This window comes from Perca flavescens, chromosome 18 (genome assembly GCF_004354835.1).
Source record: "Perca flavescens isolate YP-PL-M2 chromosome 18, PFLA_1.0, whole genome shotgun sequence".
NCBI lineage: Eukaryota > Metazoa > Chordata > Actinopteri > Perciformes > Percidae > Perca > Perca flavescens.
Window position 1 is genome coordinate 12,220,447 of NC_041348.1, and position 18,149 is coordinate 12,238,595.

Sequence of the window (18,149 nt, forward strand, 5' to 3'; positions counted from 1 at the left end):
ACAGGGATGCAACTTGGAGGCATCCGAATCCGATGCCTGAACCACAGCAACTGACCCTTTCAATTCAAAGGAGCAGAGATTCTACTCTGAGCTCCTTTTGGCCGCTTATATCTGTGACCTCATTCTTTCGGTCTCTACCCCAAAGCTTATGACCATAAGCCCCCCCCACTCCCCCAATCACCACGTTGGTCCAGACCAGTATAGCATCTGCTTTTTCTTCAGAAAAATGAGATCGAGATTTTTTTTTTCTTCTGAAAATTTAAAATATAGATGTAGTAACAGGGCAGTGTCATGCAGTCTGACAAACGTTTTTCGGTTGCTTTGAAGTCTGTGTCTGTGGTTAAGAATTGATCACCCTTGCAGAACAGGTGTCCAGTTTATTTTTTACAGTTGCTCTACCCAGCCAGACATCCCCAATTTTCTTTGTACATTCAGCTCTCTCATCTATACCCCTTCCCTCTTCTTCTTTTTTTTTTATAAAGCATTCTTCTATCCACATGTTTCTGCTAACCCATCCTGTGTCAACACCCCTGCAGCCTTTATCATGATGAAAAATACTGAAAATCATTACCTGCTGTGTGCTACATACACTATGGCTGTCTCTGGCTTCACGCAGACTGTCTTCCTCGATTTTACTCCATTCCTCTTTTTTTTTCACCCCTGTCTTCTGAGGGGAGTGTGCAAAATAGAGAGAGAAAGAGAGAGGGGATAAGAAAGAGAATAGAAGGCAATGCAGAGGGAAAGAGAGAACAAACAAGTCATGGGTAAGGGAGAGGATCGATCTGAAAGACAGATGGGGGAGATATAAAGTGGAAAGTAGGTGCTTAGTCAGCAACAGGGCTTCCCGACGGGAGCAGCCTTGTGCACCATAACAGAAGTGAACTGGGATATTTGAAGCCCCCCTGCAGCCCCAGTAAAGATGCACACCAGATATTGAGGTAGCAGGAAAAAGGCTTGTGTATTTGTCTGCGTATAATGTATAGTAACCTATCAAATTAATATTTATAGTTTCCGGCAACTGCAACATTTAGTTGTGCTTTTTGTATCCTTGACATTTTTGAACTTTTGTTGCAAGGATTGCGTTGCAATGAATTTTTTTATGGGCATATGGTTTGGACCTGTATCCAGTATTGGCTCTTGTGCATATGAACTGGATGTACTAAAGACCACGACCTCTTACCTTTTGTACAGTCCCTATCTCAAGTTTCTGAAAGCTTAGACTTTCAGTTATTTACATCTGGGCTCACAAATCTGTCAAGTATTGCATCCTAAAGGTGAAACTTTGAGGTTTGACCAGGTAGCATCTGGTCTCTAATAGAAATGACTGAACACACAATTTCTTTTCACCACTGTTGCGAGAAATGTGAAAATAAAACATTCCATCTGTTCATTTAGTCCTGAACTTCTAAGCAGTATGCCAAGTTTCTGCAGTGATCCGTCGTGGTTTAGCTTAATGTACAGTAGATGTTGTTGAAAACAGGCACGATTAGCCACACGCTGCCTATTGTGTGACAAACACGAATTGAAGTAATCAGTTTAATAGAGTGGGTGTATGAAATGCAATTTGATTAATTGTACTGGGTGTGTGTGTGTGGTGTGTGTGTGTGTGTGTGTGTGTGTGTGTGTGTGTGTGTGTGTGTGTGTGTGTGTGTGTGTGTGTGTGTGTGTGTGTGTGTGTGTGTGTGTGTGTGTGTGTGTGTGTGTGTGTGTGTGTGTGTGTGTGTGTGTGTGTGTGTGTGTGTGTGTGTGTGTGTGTGTGTGTTCTCTTGTTTAACTACATTCATGGGATCCACAAACCGAGAGTCCAGTATACTTGTGGGGTCCCGACAGCTTTGTGGGGCCAAAATGCTGGACCCCACAACATTAAAGGGCCGTTTGAGGGTTAAGACTTGGTTTTAGGGTTAGAATTAGGTTAGGGTAAGCATAAGGCTTAAGGTTAGGCATTTAGTTGTGATGGTTAGGGTAAGGGGCTAGGGAATGCATTATGTCAATGACTGGTCCCCACAAAGATATTGTGTGTGTGTGTTGACTGAATTCTTATGAACCCCTGATTGTTTTTAATACAGGTGAGAAGTATTTTCCAGAGGACCTACGGGGAGGTAGTGACGCTGTGCCCTCCAGGAGCAGAGGACAGGAGGAGCTTCTTCGCCGACCTGTTGTTGGTCCAAGCGGCCAGGGCTCTGCCACGCTTCAGGAATAAGGGTACTTACTGTATTCACTTAGACATATATACAGTACATGTAGGGTGAGACAGTTATGACTCATCTCTGCTGTCATGCCTAGAGGGCAGTGTTGTCCGCATGTGCTTTTTTTCCTTCCCAGCTCTGGTCTCAATCCTTCCCACAGTCTTTTTTTTGGGAGCCAGTGAAAGGTATAGAGCAGATGTTATTTAATTTGTGTGTGTGTGTCACATTTGCACACAGCAGTTTAAATGTTTGACATTTTAAGAATCTTTTTTTTAATTCCACTTAAATACGCCACTGTTTGTTGAAATAGGGCTTATCACGGTCTCCCCTAGCTGTAGATAGGTGGGCCAACGCATTTTTTGTGCATGCATTGTTTTAGTCCGGTGCAACACCGGCAGCGTCGCCGCTAGTTAGCTTAGCGTAGTGAATGGAATCCTATGTTGCCGGTTAGTATGTTATGTGAGTAAAAGTGAGTCAACAAAAGACAAAAAAACAACCTAATTACTTGCACTGACACAAAAAATGCGTTGGCCCACCTATATACAGCTAGAGGAGACCGTGATAAGCCCTATTTCAACAAACTGTGGCATATTCCTTTAAGATTGAGAATAGAAATGCACTGATGCAAGCTATTGATGGTGCTGCACTCACAAGTGTACAATATGCCCAGTGTGAAGCCTGCATTTTCCTGGGCATCTCTATCCCCCACTCGCATCAAAATCAGCAACCCCCATCCATCCCTCCACGTTCGCCCTGCCAATTGCCCCCGTCCACAGTGATCCCTTAGCTCCATGTTCAGGTTCAATGTAAGAGAACTGTCCACTCGGGCTTTCAAATGGAAATTGTGCCCAGTGTTCATCTGCAGTTTCCTCATTGATGCAACGCAGGGGTCCCCCGCTCTACTCGCCCGGTGCTCTTCAGGGGTTCCTGCCTGACTAAGATCGCAGTCTTGCTTCCAGCAGAGAGGCCATTGCTATGAGAGAGGAATTTCTATGAGGGGCCTGGCTGCTATTAGCCATAATTAGAATCAGTTTTTGGATTGCTGCTAGTGAGTGAAGCGGCTCTGGGTGCTGCGGTGCCTTCCTGACGAAGTCGGCAGATGCCTTGGGCGAGGACTGGTGCCTTGGGAGAGGAGGAGAAGATATCGTCTTCCCTTGCTTCATCACTCATGTCATTGGCCAGAGGCTTTTCCTAGGTGTATTTTTACATTTTTTATTTTTTGCGAAGGAGTGTAGCTGTAGTTTAGTTTTTTTTCCCCACAGCAAGAATCTAAAAACATGTTTTTATCCCTGGGGTGAGTATTTTTTTTTTTTTTTTTTTTTGTCTGCGTCTGCAATGATGATAAAAGGAAAGGGCTCGCTGTGTGTTTTGTTGCTACATATTTTGTCTCCGGATCACTCTTGGTGTTAAATATTTAGGTCTTGCTTATTGATGGAAGCTGTGTAAAAACGTATTATATTTAGTAAGCGTACTTCTCTGTTTTTGCGTCCAACTTTTTATTTTTGTTGCTTCTCTGCCAACAGAGAGGCGTGAAGAGGTACTGCCGATGGCAGAGGCTCCAGGCCCCCGAGTCCTGTCAGCAGAGGAACAGCGCCGCCTGGCTGAGCAGGAGGAGAACACACTACGAGAGCTCAGGCTCTTTCTCAGGGACGTGACCAAGCGCCTGGCCACTGACAAACGCTTCAACATCTTCAGCAAGCCAGTTGACATTGAGGAGGTAAAGAGGAACGGACCCCGATAACACACTCGTAGTTTCACAAAGCCGGTTTCAGTCCTTTCATTAAAATGAACTCCGTTTGTCAGGTGTCCGACTACCTGGAGGTTATTCGGCAGCCTATGGACCTGTCCACTGTCATGACCAAGATTGACACCCTCCAGTACTTGACAGTGAAGGACTTCCTCATGGACATTGATCTCATCTGCAGTAATGCGTTGGAATACAACCCTGACAAGGATCCCGGAGGTGAGTAGTATAAATGACATGGGAATGCACATTATTGGCGCTTTTCCATTACATGGTACCTACTCGCCTCGCCTCGACTCTACTCGCCTTTTTTGGTTTTCCATTACGAAAAAAAGTACCTGGTACCTGCTAACAGGTACTTTTTTTAGTACCTGCTCAGTCGAGGTTCCAAGCGAGCTGAGGCGAGCCGAGAAGGTGACGTGAAACCCTGCAGGCTGCTGATTGGTCGGAAAGAAGCGTCCCTGATCGCTGCATTGCTAGCGAGAGACGGCACAGCGGTGTTTTTTTTGCTGCCGGAGGCTCCACGCAGAGCTTTCTCCGTAGCATACAAGTGGCCTGATGGTTATACTGGTGCGCTGGTGTGTGCATGTGTGATGTGTGTGTGTCGAGTCGCCGTATGTGTGTGTGTGGGGAGCTAGTGAGCGAGGGAGAAGTGAGAGAGTGACGGCGATTATCTCCGCAGCGAGTAGCGACTCTAGAGTTATATATATGTGACCACGGTGGGAAATCTGGAGCAGTAAACGTTAACTATCTCTTTGATATCATGTTGTTTACGGAGACGGAGAACCAGGAAATGCGTCGGGGATATGTCAATGGGAAAGCAAGCTACTAAGCCACGCCCACGGCAGTCGCTATGACGACCAGCCACGCTGAGGCGATACTAAAATCTGCAATGGAAAACGGACGCACGTCGAGTAGAGTCGAGTAGAGTTGAGGCGAGTCGAGCAGGTACCATGTAATGGAAAAACGCCATATTACACACATGCACATTAGGGGTGGGAATCTCCAGAGGCCTCTCAATACGATATCATCACAATACTGATGTCACGATATATATATATATATATATATATATATATATATATATATATATATATATATATATATATATATATATATATATATATATATATTTCAATTTATTACCTTTTTTCCAACTTCAAACGGAAAATATCGTGATAATATGCTGTATCGATTTATTTATTTTTTTCCTCCCACCTCTAAAGCTACGTTCACACCGCAAGTGTTTTTTGGGCTGTTCACATTACCTTTTTAAAATGTGGCTTATATCAGATTCCAGCGTGAACTGTTTGTGGTTTCGAACTGACCCGCATGCACAAAAGAACAATGACATCAGACGCAGCAGCTGTTGCACTGAAGTTAGGGAGGTTATAGAGGAAGCTTTTATTTCAAAATGTCTGTGTAATGGCAGCGATAACATTAATGAGCAGGTGCTGGGGAGGAGAAGAATGAGGAGAAAGAGAGACGTCAGGACCGCTAGGGCATATGCCCAGGCATAGTTCACCATCTTTTAGGTCCTATCGCACGCGCTCACGCTCCACCGCCCCGACTGGGCCTCCCTTTCATTGCGCCACGGGGCGACCCTTTGACTCGCACGCGCGTTGGACTCCTTGGTCCGTGTTTCAAGACGGGTCGGGTGGGTTGCCGACATCGCCGCAGACCCCTGGCGCCTTTTTATGTGAGCCGATTCCCGCCCTGGCGACGCGGTTGGAGCACACTGAGGACAATTCGCCCCGGTTGACAGCCGCATCGGGAGCAGGGGCCCCGCCCATCCCCGCGGAGAGAGAGGGCATAGCGAGGGTTATTGAGGTAAAAGTCGCATCAAATCCGCCGTGGCTGTTCACACTGCGGCCGCATTGAAAAAAATCAGATCTGGGTCTGATTCAGGACCACGTATGGAAGTGGCCTGAATCTGATTTGAAAAAATCAGATCTGGGCTAGATTTCTAGCCCAAATTTTGGGCCACTTTTGCCTGCAGTCTGCACGTAGCCTTATGCACACACATATAGTGTAGTGTACTGTACATAAATGCACATGCAAAATAACTGGCATTTTTGTGCTAAAATAAGCTAAACACGTCACAGAACAATCTATTTATTAATGCGTAGAGATTAAATTAATGCTGATTTCATCCAGGACTTGAACAGAAAGCAAATGAGTGAATTCACTTAAATGCTGAAGAATTCATTTTAATCCTAAAATGATCCCTAGAATTGACCATTAATATCTATAGACAATATGTCACACTTCCAGATCCCAATCAAAGTTTTCTAGTTTTAGTGATAGCGTATGACAATCCCTTGATAATAAGTCAGCGTTGGACTATCCAAACAAGTAGGACCATGTGTCTCTGTAGTTACTGTTGTGTTCCATTTGGCTGTCCATTGTGCGAGTAAAAAGTAATTAAATTTAACGCTTAATGACTTATGAAGAGGGCTTCCAGGCAGTCGAATTACAGAAACCTCAAGATGGTTTTCTTCAACTTGAAAATTCAAATGAAATAAAATGCATACAGACCCCACTGAAAATACATTTCCACACTGTAATTCATGCTCTGTAGCTGAGAAAGGCTGCATATGCATGAAAATTTAATTGTCTTGCAATTTGAACTGATTTTTACATCATCCTCCTTCCCATTTCAGCACCTTCTCCAAAGCCAAATACGGGCTTCATAATGAGTGCTGGAAAACCAAAGAACACACGTACATACACACACACAAACAAACTAAGAGGCCTGTTATTTTGCATAGCTTACAACTAAATTGAATTACATTTTATTGTTTTAAATGGGGTACTTGCTTGCATGACAGGGAAAAGCCCATGTGAATAGATACATGTGTGTATACATTTGGAAAATTACATGGAAAAATGTCGAAAAAGTTGATTTAGAAAAAGAGCTTTTTGCACAGAAGAAAAACTTACTTTCTACCAGAATCAAATCCTCAACAGCAATACAATGATGTTAGTTGAAAGCATGCAGTAGGCCTGCTTTAGACCATTCAATCAATATGACCATTTAAATTCTTGTGTGTTTAGCTGCTGGGTTCCCTTACAAGGATATAGCTTCCTGACACCAATGGGAATCAATTCTCTGCCAGCTCAAATTAATAAATCATACCTCTGTCTTTGCAGGCGAGGGCCTGGGTCATTTATTGGAATGCAGAGTCTACAAATGATACACGAAAGGCGGGGGGGTAGTTAGGTAGTTAAATAAAGAAGACTAACGAAGCCTCTCACCCAAGGCTTAGCCCAGGGAATATGGCCCTCGCACAATTATGCTGTGGTGGAAGTTCTATGCCATCTCAGTGCTGGGGAAAAAAACCTCATTATCCCTCAATGGTCTGTTTCTCCATGTCCTTCATGCTATCTTCATCCTACCGTCCTCCATGTGCAATCATGTTGGGTTCCTTGCTTTTTTTACCTCCTCACCTTGCTATATAATTACTGATGTTAAAAAGGCTGATATCTTTGTGCTCCGCAATGTGACTCCGTATCACCAATACTTCTTTGTTGCTCAAGGGAAATGGTGATAACAACCCTTTTTACTATGAAGGAACACGTAAGCAACAGCATAGTAGGTCAGCGCGTTCTTGTCTATTCTAGGTGGGGAGGTTAGGCAGGGCCAATCAGAGTTCTGATGAGCTCTTGGCATCCCAGCTGGCCTTTGACACATCTTCCACTGACAGGCATTTTTGCCCTTGTAATGCACTTGCATTGCACACACTCTGGAAAGAAAACAACACACACACACACACACACACCATTGCCTCAATTGCAATTAGGCAGCCGTCCTCCAATTAGACAAAGAAAGCTGGCAGATTGTGACCCCTCTGCCACTCTCTGCCTGAACTGTTCTCCCTCTGCCTGCTGTAATGAGAGACTGTTTACAGTGCCTGTGCTTTTAGCCTGCCTCTTCAGCTCGGCCTTTTATTTTCTCTCCTTGGATGCAGGGAAAAGGGAGGATTTAATGATGCTGTGGTAGATCTAAGGGAATAGAGGCATAGAAGTTATGAAGGTGTAGGGAGTGTGCGTGTGAGAGAGAATAAGTATGCATTTAAAAAGTGTTTCAGTTTGCATGTACATGTGCCTGCGTGTGTATGCACCCACCGCTGTCTTAAATGGGTGAAGTGTTAATATACTCTCATGCGTGTCTGAGTTCTGCTTGCTAACACTTCTCACCAAAGCCAGCTCTATCCTTTTATTCAACCTGTGAGAAAATGCTCCAATCCCTTTTCTCACAGATACAGTGGAATGGGGTGGACTTGCTATCGACTCTGTGCCTTACATTTACACACATGGTAGGGTGCGGAAAACATGCAGCATCAAACGGCAAACTACATGGCAGAAGAAAAAGACACTAATAGCTAAAGAAAAATAAACCCATGGCAGAAATACTGTTTTGAAATCCTGTTTTACAAAAGACATGCCCTTGAACATGCAGGCGCACATGATGTGACACTGTTATGTTTCACTGTCTCCTCCCTTCTCAGACAAGGTTATCAGGCACCGAGCATGCAGTTTAAAGGACACAGCCCATGCTATATTTGCTGCCGAGCTGGACCCCGAGTTCGACCGCATGTGTGAAGAGATCAAGGAGGCACGCAGGAAGAGGGGTAAGAAAATGGCATGAGCAAAGCAAAATGGAAAGAATGTTTCTTCTGTCATTGAAATAACACACACACTACCTATTGTACATAAAAGTAAACTTCTATCTGTACACTGTACACAAGTGTAACACCATGAAATGTGATCATCTCTCTGTAAACACTACAACATTTGCATACCCGAACATATCCTTTATTAGCACTTCTTATGAAAAGCGCACCTTTGCAAAATAATACATTTTTAATAAGTAATACTTGATAAATACCTGTTATTGTGTCTACTCTGCCCTATTAATCTAGGGATGGTTGTTTTTGGTATATTATTGGCAGAGCAGACTAATATAGCATGCTAATAACACTGAACTGAAAAAGCATAATTTGTTTATCTAAACGATTAAGCATTTTGGAAGAAAACTCGCTCACTTGAATAATGAGCCAGTCCATGTTGGCTGTGTGGTTCCCAGCCTGCCCTCTTAGAAAGACTTTGATAGATTATTTCAGAGAACAGAAACCTGCTTTTCAGCAAACGAAATCTGTAGACTTGATGGAGCTGTTTTTACTGTAGAGTATGTGGCACGGAAAGGAGCGATGCCCGAGGCTCCTGTGTTCCAGACAGTACCTTCTGTGCTAGTTGTCTGCCTGGGCGACTTGCATCTGTACACTCACCAAACAGCCCCAAGCAAGCATTACTGAACTGATCCAGGGTAAATCTAAATTAAGTATAGAAACACATATACCATGAAGACGCGTTCCTCCCTGCACTTGAATTGAATTATTAGTAGACAACAGCTTCATCAGAAACGCGTCTTAAGTGCCTTGTGCTCTCCCCATGAAATGTACTTTATCTTTACCCATTCAAAGACATGAGAAACTGTTGCACATCATTGATCTAATCTGTCCTGGTCTGTCGTGATTCGTTTTTTTTTTTTGTTACATTTACAAGTGGGATGAGAGAACTGCACAAGAAGACCCGATTTCTTAAAAAACATCATCTACAGTATTATGCACAGCCCTAATCCCCGAGGGCCTATTGACTTCTGACTTAAGTTACAGAGGCCTGGCTCTTCCATGTCAAGCGGGAAAACTTATCAAAGAGGAAGCAATTTTCAGAAGTCACTCTGTTGCTTTTGATTTCCTCTTTTAGCAACTAAAGGCACAGGATGCTAAATGAATTTTGCAGGAGCAGAAGTCAACTGCCTGAGAGGAGGAATACAGCAGTGTAAATATTTCATCTTCCCGTCAAGGTCCTGCTATAAAGCTTTCAATTAGCCCAGCACTGCATGATATCCATTTGCGGCAGAGTCAAAAACCCACAGTGTATCTTTGGGGGATTCTCTACCCCCATGACCAGATGAAAGGAGCTGTGATGAATTTGACCAAAAACTTAAGTATCGCTTGATGGTAGAGTTGAAATGTCTCATTTTCAGGGGCGTGCATCTCTCTACAGTCCACCTTTTGCTTTTCATTCCTGTCGCACTCGAGCTCTCAGTGTAAAACATTCAGCCATTGCGATATCGTTGTAGTTTTTGTAGTAATATTTGTCCTGATTGACTTGCGGTTGCACCTCGCTCACCATATTGCAAACCCCTTGGTCATCGTCGACTGTCGGACCACCCTTTTTTTTTTTTTTTTATCACAGTCTGTCAAAGTACCTGTCCTAGTCGGTTTTTATACACCCATCCACAAAAGCACTCTATCTTGCCAGCAGTATATTTCAGAAGTGTTTTCCCATCGCACGCACACAAATGCAAATGCACACACAAAGAGTATTGTCTATTGTCGGTAACTGATCCTCTGTGGGCACCGCAGACCCCCAGGCGCCAGCTCAGCTGACGGCGCTGATGGGCGCCGTGGCAACCAGAAAGCACCACACCGCAGGAGAGGAGCAGGCCAGGAGCAGCACTCAGGGCGAGGCCACGGACAAACGGTGCACCACTAGTGAGTATTTCAAATCGTATCCAGAACTTAATTGCTATACAACCTGCACAGGGCGATTAGATGAGAACTACAGAGTGATCAGGCATACATGTAATTAATTGTTTTGGTAGACACATTATCCAACCAATTTGCTTGTGAAATTGTGAAAAATGACTACAACCCCTGAATAAGATTTTACTATTTTGTATAGCTTTTGTGCACATACTGGTTATGTTGGCATATTTTTGAAAATGCAGTGCAGTTGCACCGCCAGCTCAGATAAAATGCAGAAATAACCAAGTATTCTTTCACCTTTCTGTTTCTCGCACACACTCAAAACTTTGGCTGAACTTGTTTTTCTGTCTCTGACGCGGCAGCAAGCAGCTGTGCTGTATTACAACAGTATACCAGATGTATGTGGTACCACACGCCTGCCTGCTCACACATACACATGCATACACATTATTTCTCAGCAGTGGAGAAGCATCACAGTGAGTAGCCTCATTTAGCAAGGCTGCTCTCTCCTAACCACTCAAAACATGGCCACGCCACAGAGCAATTACATGCCCACCTGTGGTAAACGGCAGGTGCCTAAGGGCGAAGGGAGGGCCAGGTATGGGCAGGGGGGCAGACTAATGAGGCTGTTACTTGAACGAATCATAGGTAAGCAGGTTTTACGTGTAATCTGAAGAATGCCCTCTAGCTTCCACCTGGACCAAATAAGCAGAAGGATTTGGGGTAAAAGAGGCGCCCTCAACAGTCATCATGAGATGTAGAGAATCTAGATGAGACATCCAAGAGTGTGGGCCATATGTGGTGCGTAGCTGAAATGAAATAAAAGATTCACCAAACTTGTCTGTGCAAATGATATTTGATGATCTTATCTGTCTGACAGCTTCTTTTCTCTTCATGGCAAAGATGTGACACAGAAGAATTTATTGGCTGAAGCAATAAGCCTTAATAAATCTGGTGTCTGTTTGTTGTAGCCAAAGTTTAGATGAATGTTTGTCTACATTTGTGTGTAGTACAACTGCCCAACACAAGGTGGTGCTTGTCCCTCATGACAGAATCCCTAATGGAACCCCTGCTGTGTGGGTAAACCATTCCTTCTCCCAGGGAGATGGTCCCCTCTTGAGAGATGAGGGCTGCTGTTGGCCACCATTAATACTGTAAGACTCTGGGCATGCTGAAGTCTTGCGCTCACTACAGTTTATCTTGTCTTACTAAGCCAGCAAAAAAAACAGCTAGGAAATATTTTAATGAATTGTTTAATTTCCCCCAAACATACTTCAGTCCAGGGTAAACTAATGGAGCTTTGATTGAAGACTGTAACATCTGACTTGATCCAGATTCATTTTCGAATACATCTTACACACAGGTCAGTCTAATCCAGTGCAGTACGTCACAGTCAATACCTACAGCCTATGCCATAGAACAGATCTCTGATACTCTGTAAACAAAAATGGACATCGAAAGATCCACAAATGTATGGTTTATCACATATTGTACATGTGAACCTAACACATTTCCATCTTGGGTGTATATTATAACTGCATATAGGCTGCAACTTACATATATTTACCTGTAGTGATTAATTTATTGAACATTAAACCTAATATAATGTCTAACTAATCGTCAACTTTCATTCACAAATCTGTAACGATGTAAAAACGCATAAATGCAAAGTAAGAGAAGAGTGCATGCTAATGTTAATCAACTAATTAACTGTGTAATCCAGACAGACCCTTCTTCTTTTTCTTGATTAAGAGTGACAGCCAACATAGCCCTTATATGCTACTTTTAGCTGCCGTTTTTTTTATCTACAAAGCCAAATGTCACAGATACGGAGCACCAATTTAAAAGCTCTTGGTAGAGTCGTTATCAGCCTGCACCAGAGGCTTAATTAATTAGGCGAGCTCAGGTGATTAATTTGTGACATCGGCAGCCAGTTCTCACCTGGAGCACCTCAGCAAGGCAGCTATTAGGCTAATTGATCACAGAGTCAGTCATGTCTGGAGATGTGACACAACAACCTAATGAAAGCGCAGTGCATCTAGTGGGAGAATGCCGATACTGGAGAAATAAACGCTTTGTGAAATTGCACCCACTGGAGCCAGGTCATTCCGGGGTTGTTGGCTTTCCCTTCCTCTTCTGTGGAAGGTCAGGACACATAAAGGTTAAAGTTATCCTACATCATTTTCCTGCAGGGGGAAGCCTATCTGGAGCTGTTTTGGTATCTGCAGTTCTACAGTTTTTTTTTTTTATCTGGGCCACCTCTCCCTCTCACCCTTCCATCCCTCTTTTCCCTTTGCCTAGAGCTGAGAATTGCCTGTGACATTCCGATACAACGGAGAGTGGTGGCAGGGATGAGATGCCCTATTCGGAACCGTGTAGAAAGTTACGCAAAAAGCTTTTTGAAGGCTAAGGATATTTCAGAACCAGGTGTTAAAAGCAACGGCTGTGGCTAAGCCCGGGTGGTTGAGATCTAGATAGCTGTGGGCAGCTGCTGCCGTCGCCAGGTCAATCAGGGTTGCAAGATGGGAGACCCCACTGCTGTTAATGCACAGGAAGGATGTGGTTTCCATTAGCCTGCTTGGATAGCTCTGTCATGCTTTCTCACAACCCCCGCAGGAGGAGCAGAAAACCCAAGGCCCATTACCTGGCCCACAGCCCTTGGTTCATTCGTAGTGCACTACCACAAGGGTCTGGTTCATAAGGAGTGCCTTCTATTCATTCATAATTAAGTCCTCAGTTATTCTCATTCACTCAGGACTGTTTTACACGGGCTAAATGAGCTGTTTTTTTTTTTTCGGTGACAGTCAGAAGATGTGCTTAACTAAATATCAATCCCTGAGTATTTGCCTGCTTTTCCAAGATGTCTGATGTAAGTGGTGAGCTCCCTTCCCAGTTTAGTAAAAACCTTTCTCGGCCCGTCTTTTTTGGCTTGGTCCACTAGTGTTTTTCCACTGCCAGTTGGAAGATGTCCTTATTATCAACTGTTGAACTGTTTGCGGGAGAAAGAAATAACGATTGAGGTGCTGCATAATGTGTTCTCCGCGTCACTCAATAGCATGCCCAAGGCAACAGTCACCAGGCTGTATTCATGCAGATGGAACACTGCTGCGTCTTGCCTCTCCCCTGCCTTGTATCTCACATCACAGTAAACAGACATCCCCTCTCCCCATTGCCAACATCAGTCCATCACAAGACCTTGATGTGATATTTAAAGTCATAATAAACACTCCTGCTTCCTTTTCATCCTCAGGCTCAAGTAGTTACTGCATAAAAGGATGGCCTGGATTTTTGCTCTGGACAAAGGGAAAAACCGACAGCCTATGATGTGCTGTGATAGTCACAGTGCACGAGGAAATAGGTTAATAGGAGGGCACCTTTTTTCATTTAAGAAACACAAAGCACTGTAGACGACAATTCTATTAACCTTGATTTTCTTATCTTTGCCTCGTCTGTTTACGAGGACATTGGACCTACTAGACTCACTGAACGGAGAAGGTTAACCTTGAAGCCAATTTGTTTTGCATGCAAGCTGATGTCCATAATATATCAAGTACACTTTGCAGGAGCTACAAACCAGTTGTTGCCATTGTCGCTTATCTAAAGCTCCACTCTGAGTGTTAATAGTTGACACATTTCAGTAAATTTAGAGTTAAGTGAAATGTGGACGCACTGTTGGTCCAAGTGATCTGTAAACTCCCCCATGTCACCTAATCCCTGTGTTTCTCCCTCATCTCACATTTTTGTTCCAAATCTGAAAATTGGAAAAACAAATGTGGTAATTAAATTCGGTCCTATATGTCTTTGCACTAATATATTCATATACTTAAATTAGATTCATGAATATTTTATTATATTAGTCATCAAACATAGCACTTTTCAGTCGACATTGATACCATAGTGTGCCGATGCTATATGGGGACTACAGGTAATGAATGGCATCTTGTTCTGTGGATGCAATATTCCTTCAGCTTCCTAAGGGATAAAATAGGAACCCACTTGTGGTCAACAGCAGAAAACAAAGCGTCTTGCCTGAAACTGAAATGGCGATGTTATTAGCAGTTATTAGAACTGGACATGAATCTCCCCAAACTACCTCTTGGCTACCAGGTGAAAAACAATCTCGAGTTGCACACTCTGACACCCGGTGGCGCTCACGGAGAAAATCCATTCAAAGCTCTGAGCGAATAAGCACTGAGCTTAAGCTGCCATTTTGTGGGCACAGATGCCTCTTGGATCATTGTAGCACCAAGCGTGAAATGAATGTAAAATCATCCATGATGCCTCTTGCTGCCATTTATTGTTTTAGGGTGCAGATGAGCTGACATGAGTTAGTGTCCCTGAAGATTCATTCTGTGTCTGTGGGTCTTTTCACTCCCAGCATATCACTGTCTATAGTTGTTGCTGCGTGATGAGTGTACACAGTTGACAAGGTTGGGTGGTAATCCTCTTCACAGGATATAATTGGCCTGTTTTTTTTATTACTGTGCAATGCGGATTTTCACAAGTGATCAGTTTGGGGTCACTTAGAAATTTCGATTCCACTGCATTATAGACAGAATACCAGCTGAGATCAGTTGCATTGTTTTTTTAACCAGGGCAGCAGTTTTCAGATTACATTATGTGCTTACATAATTGCAAAAAGGGTTCTCCAATGTTTTCTCAGTTAGCCTTTTAAAATCAGATTAGTAAACAGAATGTGCCTTTGGAACATTGGATGAATGGTTGCTGATAATGGGCAAAGTAGACATTGCATTAAAGATCAGCCACCCACTCAGATCAGCTGGTATTCTGTCTATAATGGAGTGGAATGGAAATTTCATGAGTGTCCTAGTTATGTTGTCATGATTATTCGCACTTTTAAAAAAAAAAAAATCTGTTCTAAATGTACTTTTAAAAGGGATATTTTTCAAATTTGTAATGCTCGAGTGGTATTTAAGACTGACTACTCCGTTCTCAATTCACATCGACAGTACGTGCAAACAACTTTGGTCTTGTGGAGAGAACCATCTAGAAGGGCTTTGAAACTCGTTGCCATTTAAAAGACCCTTTTTATTTTTTCATTTCTGGTCAAGGAGCTTTGTTTCTGCTAGCCATCCACTCCTGTTCACGGATGTATTATAAGATCACCCCGCTCCCGTTCCGCCGTCTCATCTCCAAGACTGGCCCTAATGACTGGCTGCGCAGTTCTGCTGCACTATTTAGGGTGTAATTGAGTATCTTTGGACTGCATGCATGGGAATGAATAACCAAAGAAAGAAAGAAGGAAGGATAGAAAAAAGCCTGGAGAGTTGCACTGGAATGATTGAGCATTTCTGCTCATTGCCTCTGTGCATGCCCAATAACTGCAAGCTGTGCTGCTTGAGGATGTTAGAAAGGTGATGGGAGAGGAGGAGGAAGGTAAAGTGTAAGAGACTGAGTGAGTAAGTGAGGAATTCTTTGTAAAACGTAGCAGCCGTCATACAGTGTCTAAACGCCAACATTTCTGTTGATTGACAGGTAAATCAGATGACTGAACCTCAAGTGACACATTCTTTGTTATGAGATTGTGTTTTGCTTTCTAGGAATGTCTGTCCATCACAAATTACATTCAGAGGCTTCCATGGGTGGTAAACGGGTTTGGATTTTCACAAATGATTGGCCATTCCAATTAAAGTGGATCTGGGGCTGTGCTCTTTATGATAAAGTGGTCTGTCTTTTTTTTCTCTGTTTCTCTCAAACATTAAAGGGCAGCCTAACATCTCAGCATTAGGGCCTCCTGAGCTTTTACTCTCGTTTTTAACAGTGCAGTCGATTAGTCAATTTCAGTAAACCTCAGAAGCTAGTAAACGCCAAGCAGCTTAATGGTGTGTATTCCCTTACTCTGCTTGGTTCTGATAAGTTGTAATTGACTGGAACAATTGCACAAACATGATGCATTAGTGCTTGATTAGTTGAAATGACTTATGGATTTGTTGTGAGATCCAAATTGTCTTTTGGACTTCTCATCAAACCCAGCTTGATGGAAAGTGAACTGCTATCTGTTTCTCATTAAGATCCACGTTTTTATAACGTGGCCACCGTGTGTATTGCAGTTTGCATTTTGAATGCAATGGTGTTTTTGAAGATTTAGTTACTGGTTGTCTGATTAAAATATATTTCACTGCCACAGGAAACATCACACTAAGCACTATTCTCATTTTTGTGTGTGGGTATTTTGTTTACTTATGGTTTAGAAATCTCCCATTGAGTAGTTTTGGTTCTTTGGTTTTGGTGGTTATTGCTTCTGATTCATCCTCTTTCCAAGAATAATAGATAAGCTAATGTCTACAGGTTCTGTGGTGGAGAATAACTTTTCTAAACACAAACTCAACCAACCATGCCCCCGTCTCTGGGGACTCTGGGTAATAGATGGCCACATTAAGGGACATGAGTCACATTAGACCACCATGAGAATAGGAATGTGCGCCGACTGGGTTTTTAATAACATCAAATTACTCTTAGAATTGCACTTATCCAGCCTAATCACCACATCTCCATTAAACCCAGAGATGAGATGCATATTCTTTCAACAAAACTGCGCTTTCTCAGCTAACCACTCATTATGACATGTCATGTAACTGCAGTTATGTAACTCATTAGCTCATTGGTGTGAAGTTAGACCTGTGAATGGTTCGTTATATTTCAAACTCTTATCTTAATCTGTGGCATGTCTGTTACTAATAGTCCCATGTTCATTCAGTTTCAGAAAGAGCTTTTAATTTTTTTTATGAGGTAGTTCTGCTCTTTGTTGTTGTGGCGTCATCCTGCCATCCTGGGGTCTGTGTCGGGACAAATTCTCTTTCAGACCTTTTCAATGACTTTCAGTTAAGCTTCACTCTCAAAACATTGTAAGTCATTCCACCATTTAGGTTTAATAAACTGCTAAGGCTATCACTGTTGCTCAGTAAACGTAGAATATTATGTATGGCTCAAACTACTAAAGGTTATGGTTTACATGTTTTGTTGATGCAAATTTACTGTTGGCATATTACTATTATATTTGTGGGGAAATTGGTTTTGAAGTTATGAAAACGTTTTGAAATGTAATTGTAAGATACGTGTCGGAAGACTGGATATATTAACTTCCCTTGCCTCCGAAAATCTCCCAAACGTACAGTCACTAACTAAAAAGGGAAGAGAGTGTTCATACATACAGTAGAAATGTGAGTACAGATAAGCACTTATCTTTACATTTTAATATTACTAATAAACGTTAATCAAAATCATCTGTCAACAGCTGTTGAACAATGTCCTACCTATACCCATACGTTGTCCAACCTGCCAGATCGTCTTAATGTTTCTGGTTGACAAAAACTATGAATTTGAATTGGCTACAGCCAAACATTATCATTACTCATCAGGTAGTGTTTTATTGCAGAACAAAATCAAAGCCGGAACGAGAAAGAAACCGTCATAGCTGCCGGTGAGGTATAAATACATAGGAAGCACCAGCAGCGCAAAAGGCAGTTATAAATCAGCAATCTTCCAAAGCAAGAGCTGGGAGCAATCAGTAGTAGCCCCCCCCAAACATCTCAAAGTGCAACACCAACTACACTATGGGACAGGTTTGAGCTAGGATTAGCCAGTCTAGACACTGTCTGGGAAAATTGCCATTAGTTAATGGAGAGCCCATCATCCAACCAA

General features: G+C 42.8%; 1 protein-coding gene across 2 annotated transcripts in view; it reads left to right on the forward strand.

The window, feature by feature from the left end:
* atad2b (ATPase family AAA domain containing 2B) overlaps positions 1-18,149 on the forward strand; it is an 80,165-nt gene that overhangs the window by 22,561 nt on the left and 39,455 nt on the right. For both annotated transcript variants that reach the window (XM_028604952.1, XM_028604953.1), the window contains exons 20-24: positions 2,067-2,202; positions 3,710-3,903; positions 3,990-4,149; positions 8,442-8,564; positions 10,365-10,493. In XM_028604952.1, coding sequence (XP_028460753.1) covers positions 2,067-2,202; positions 3,710-3,903; positions 3,990-4,149; positions 8,442-8,564; positions 10,365-10,493 — 742 coding nt within the window. The remainder of the gene's footprint in view (positions 1-2,066; positions 2,203-3,709; positions 3,904-3,989; positions 4,150-8,441; positions 8,565-10,364; positions 10,494-18,149) is intronic.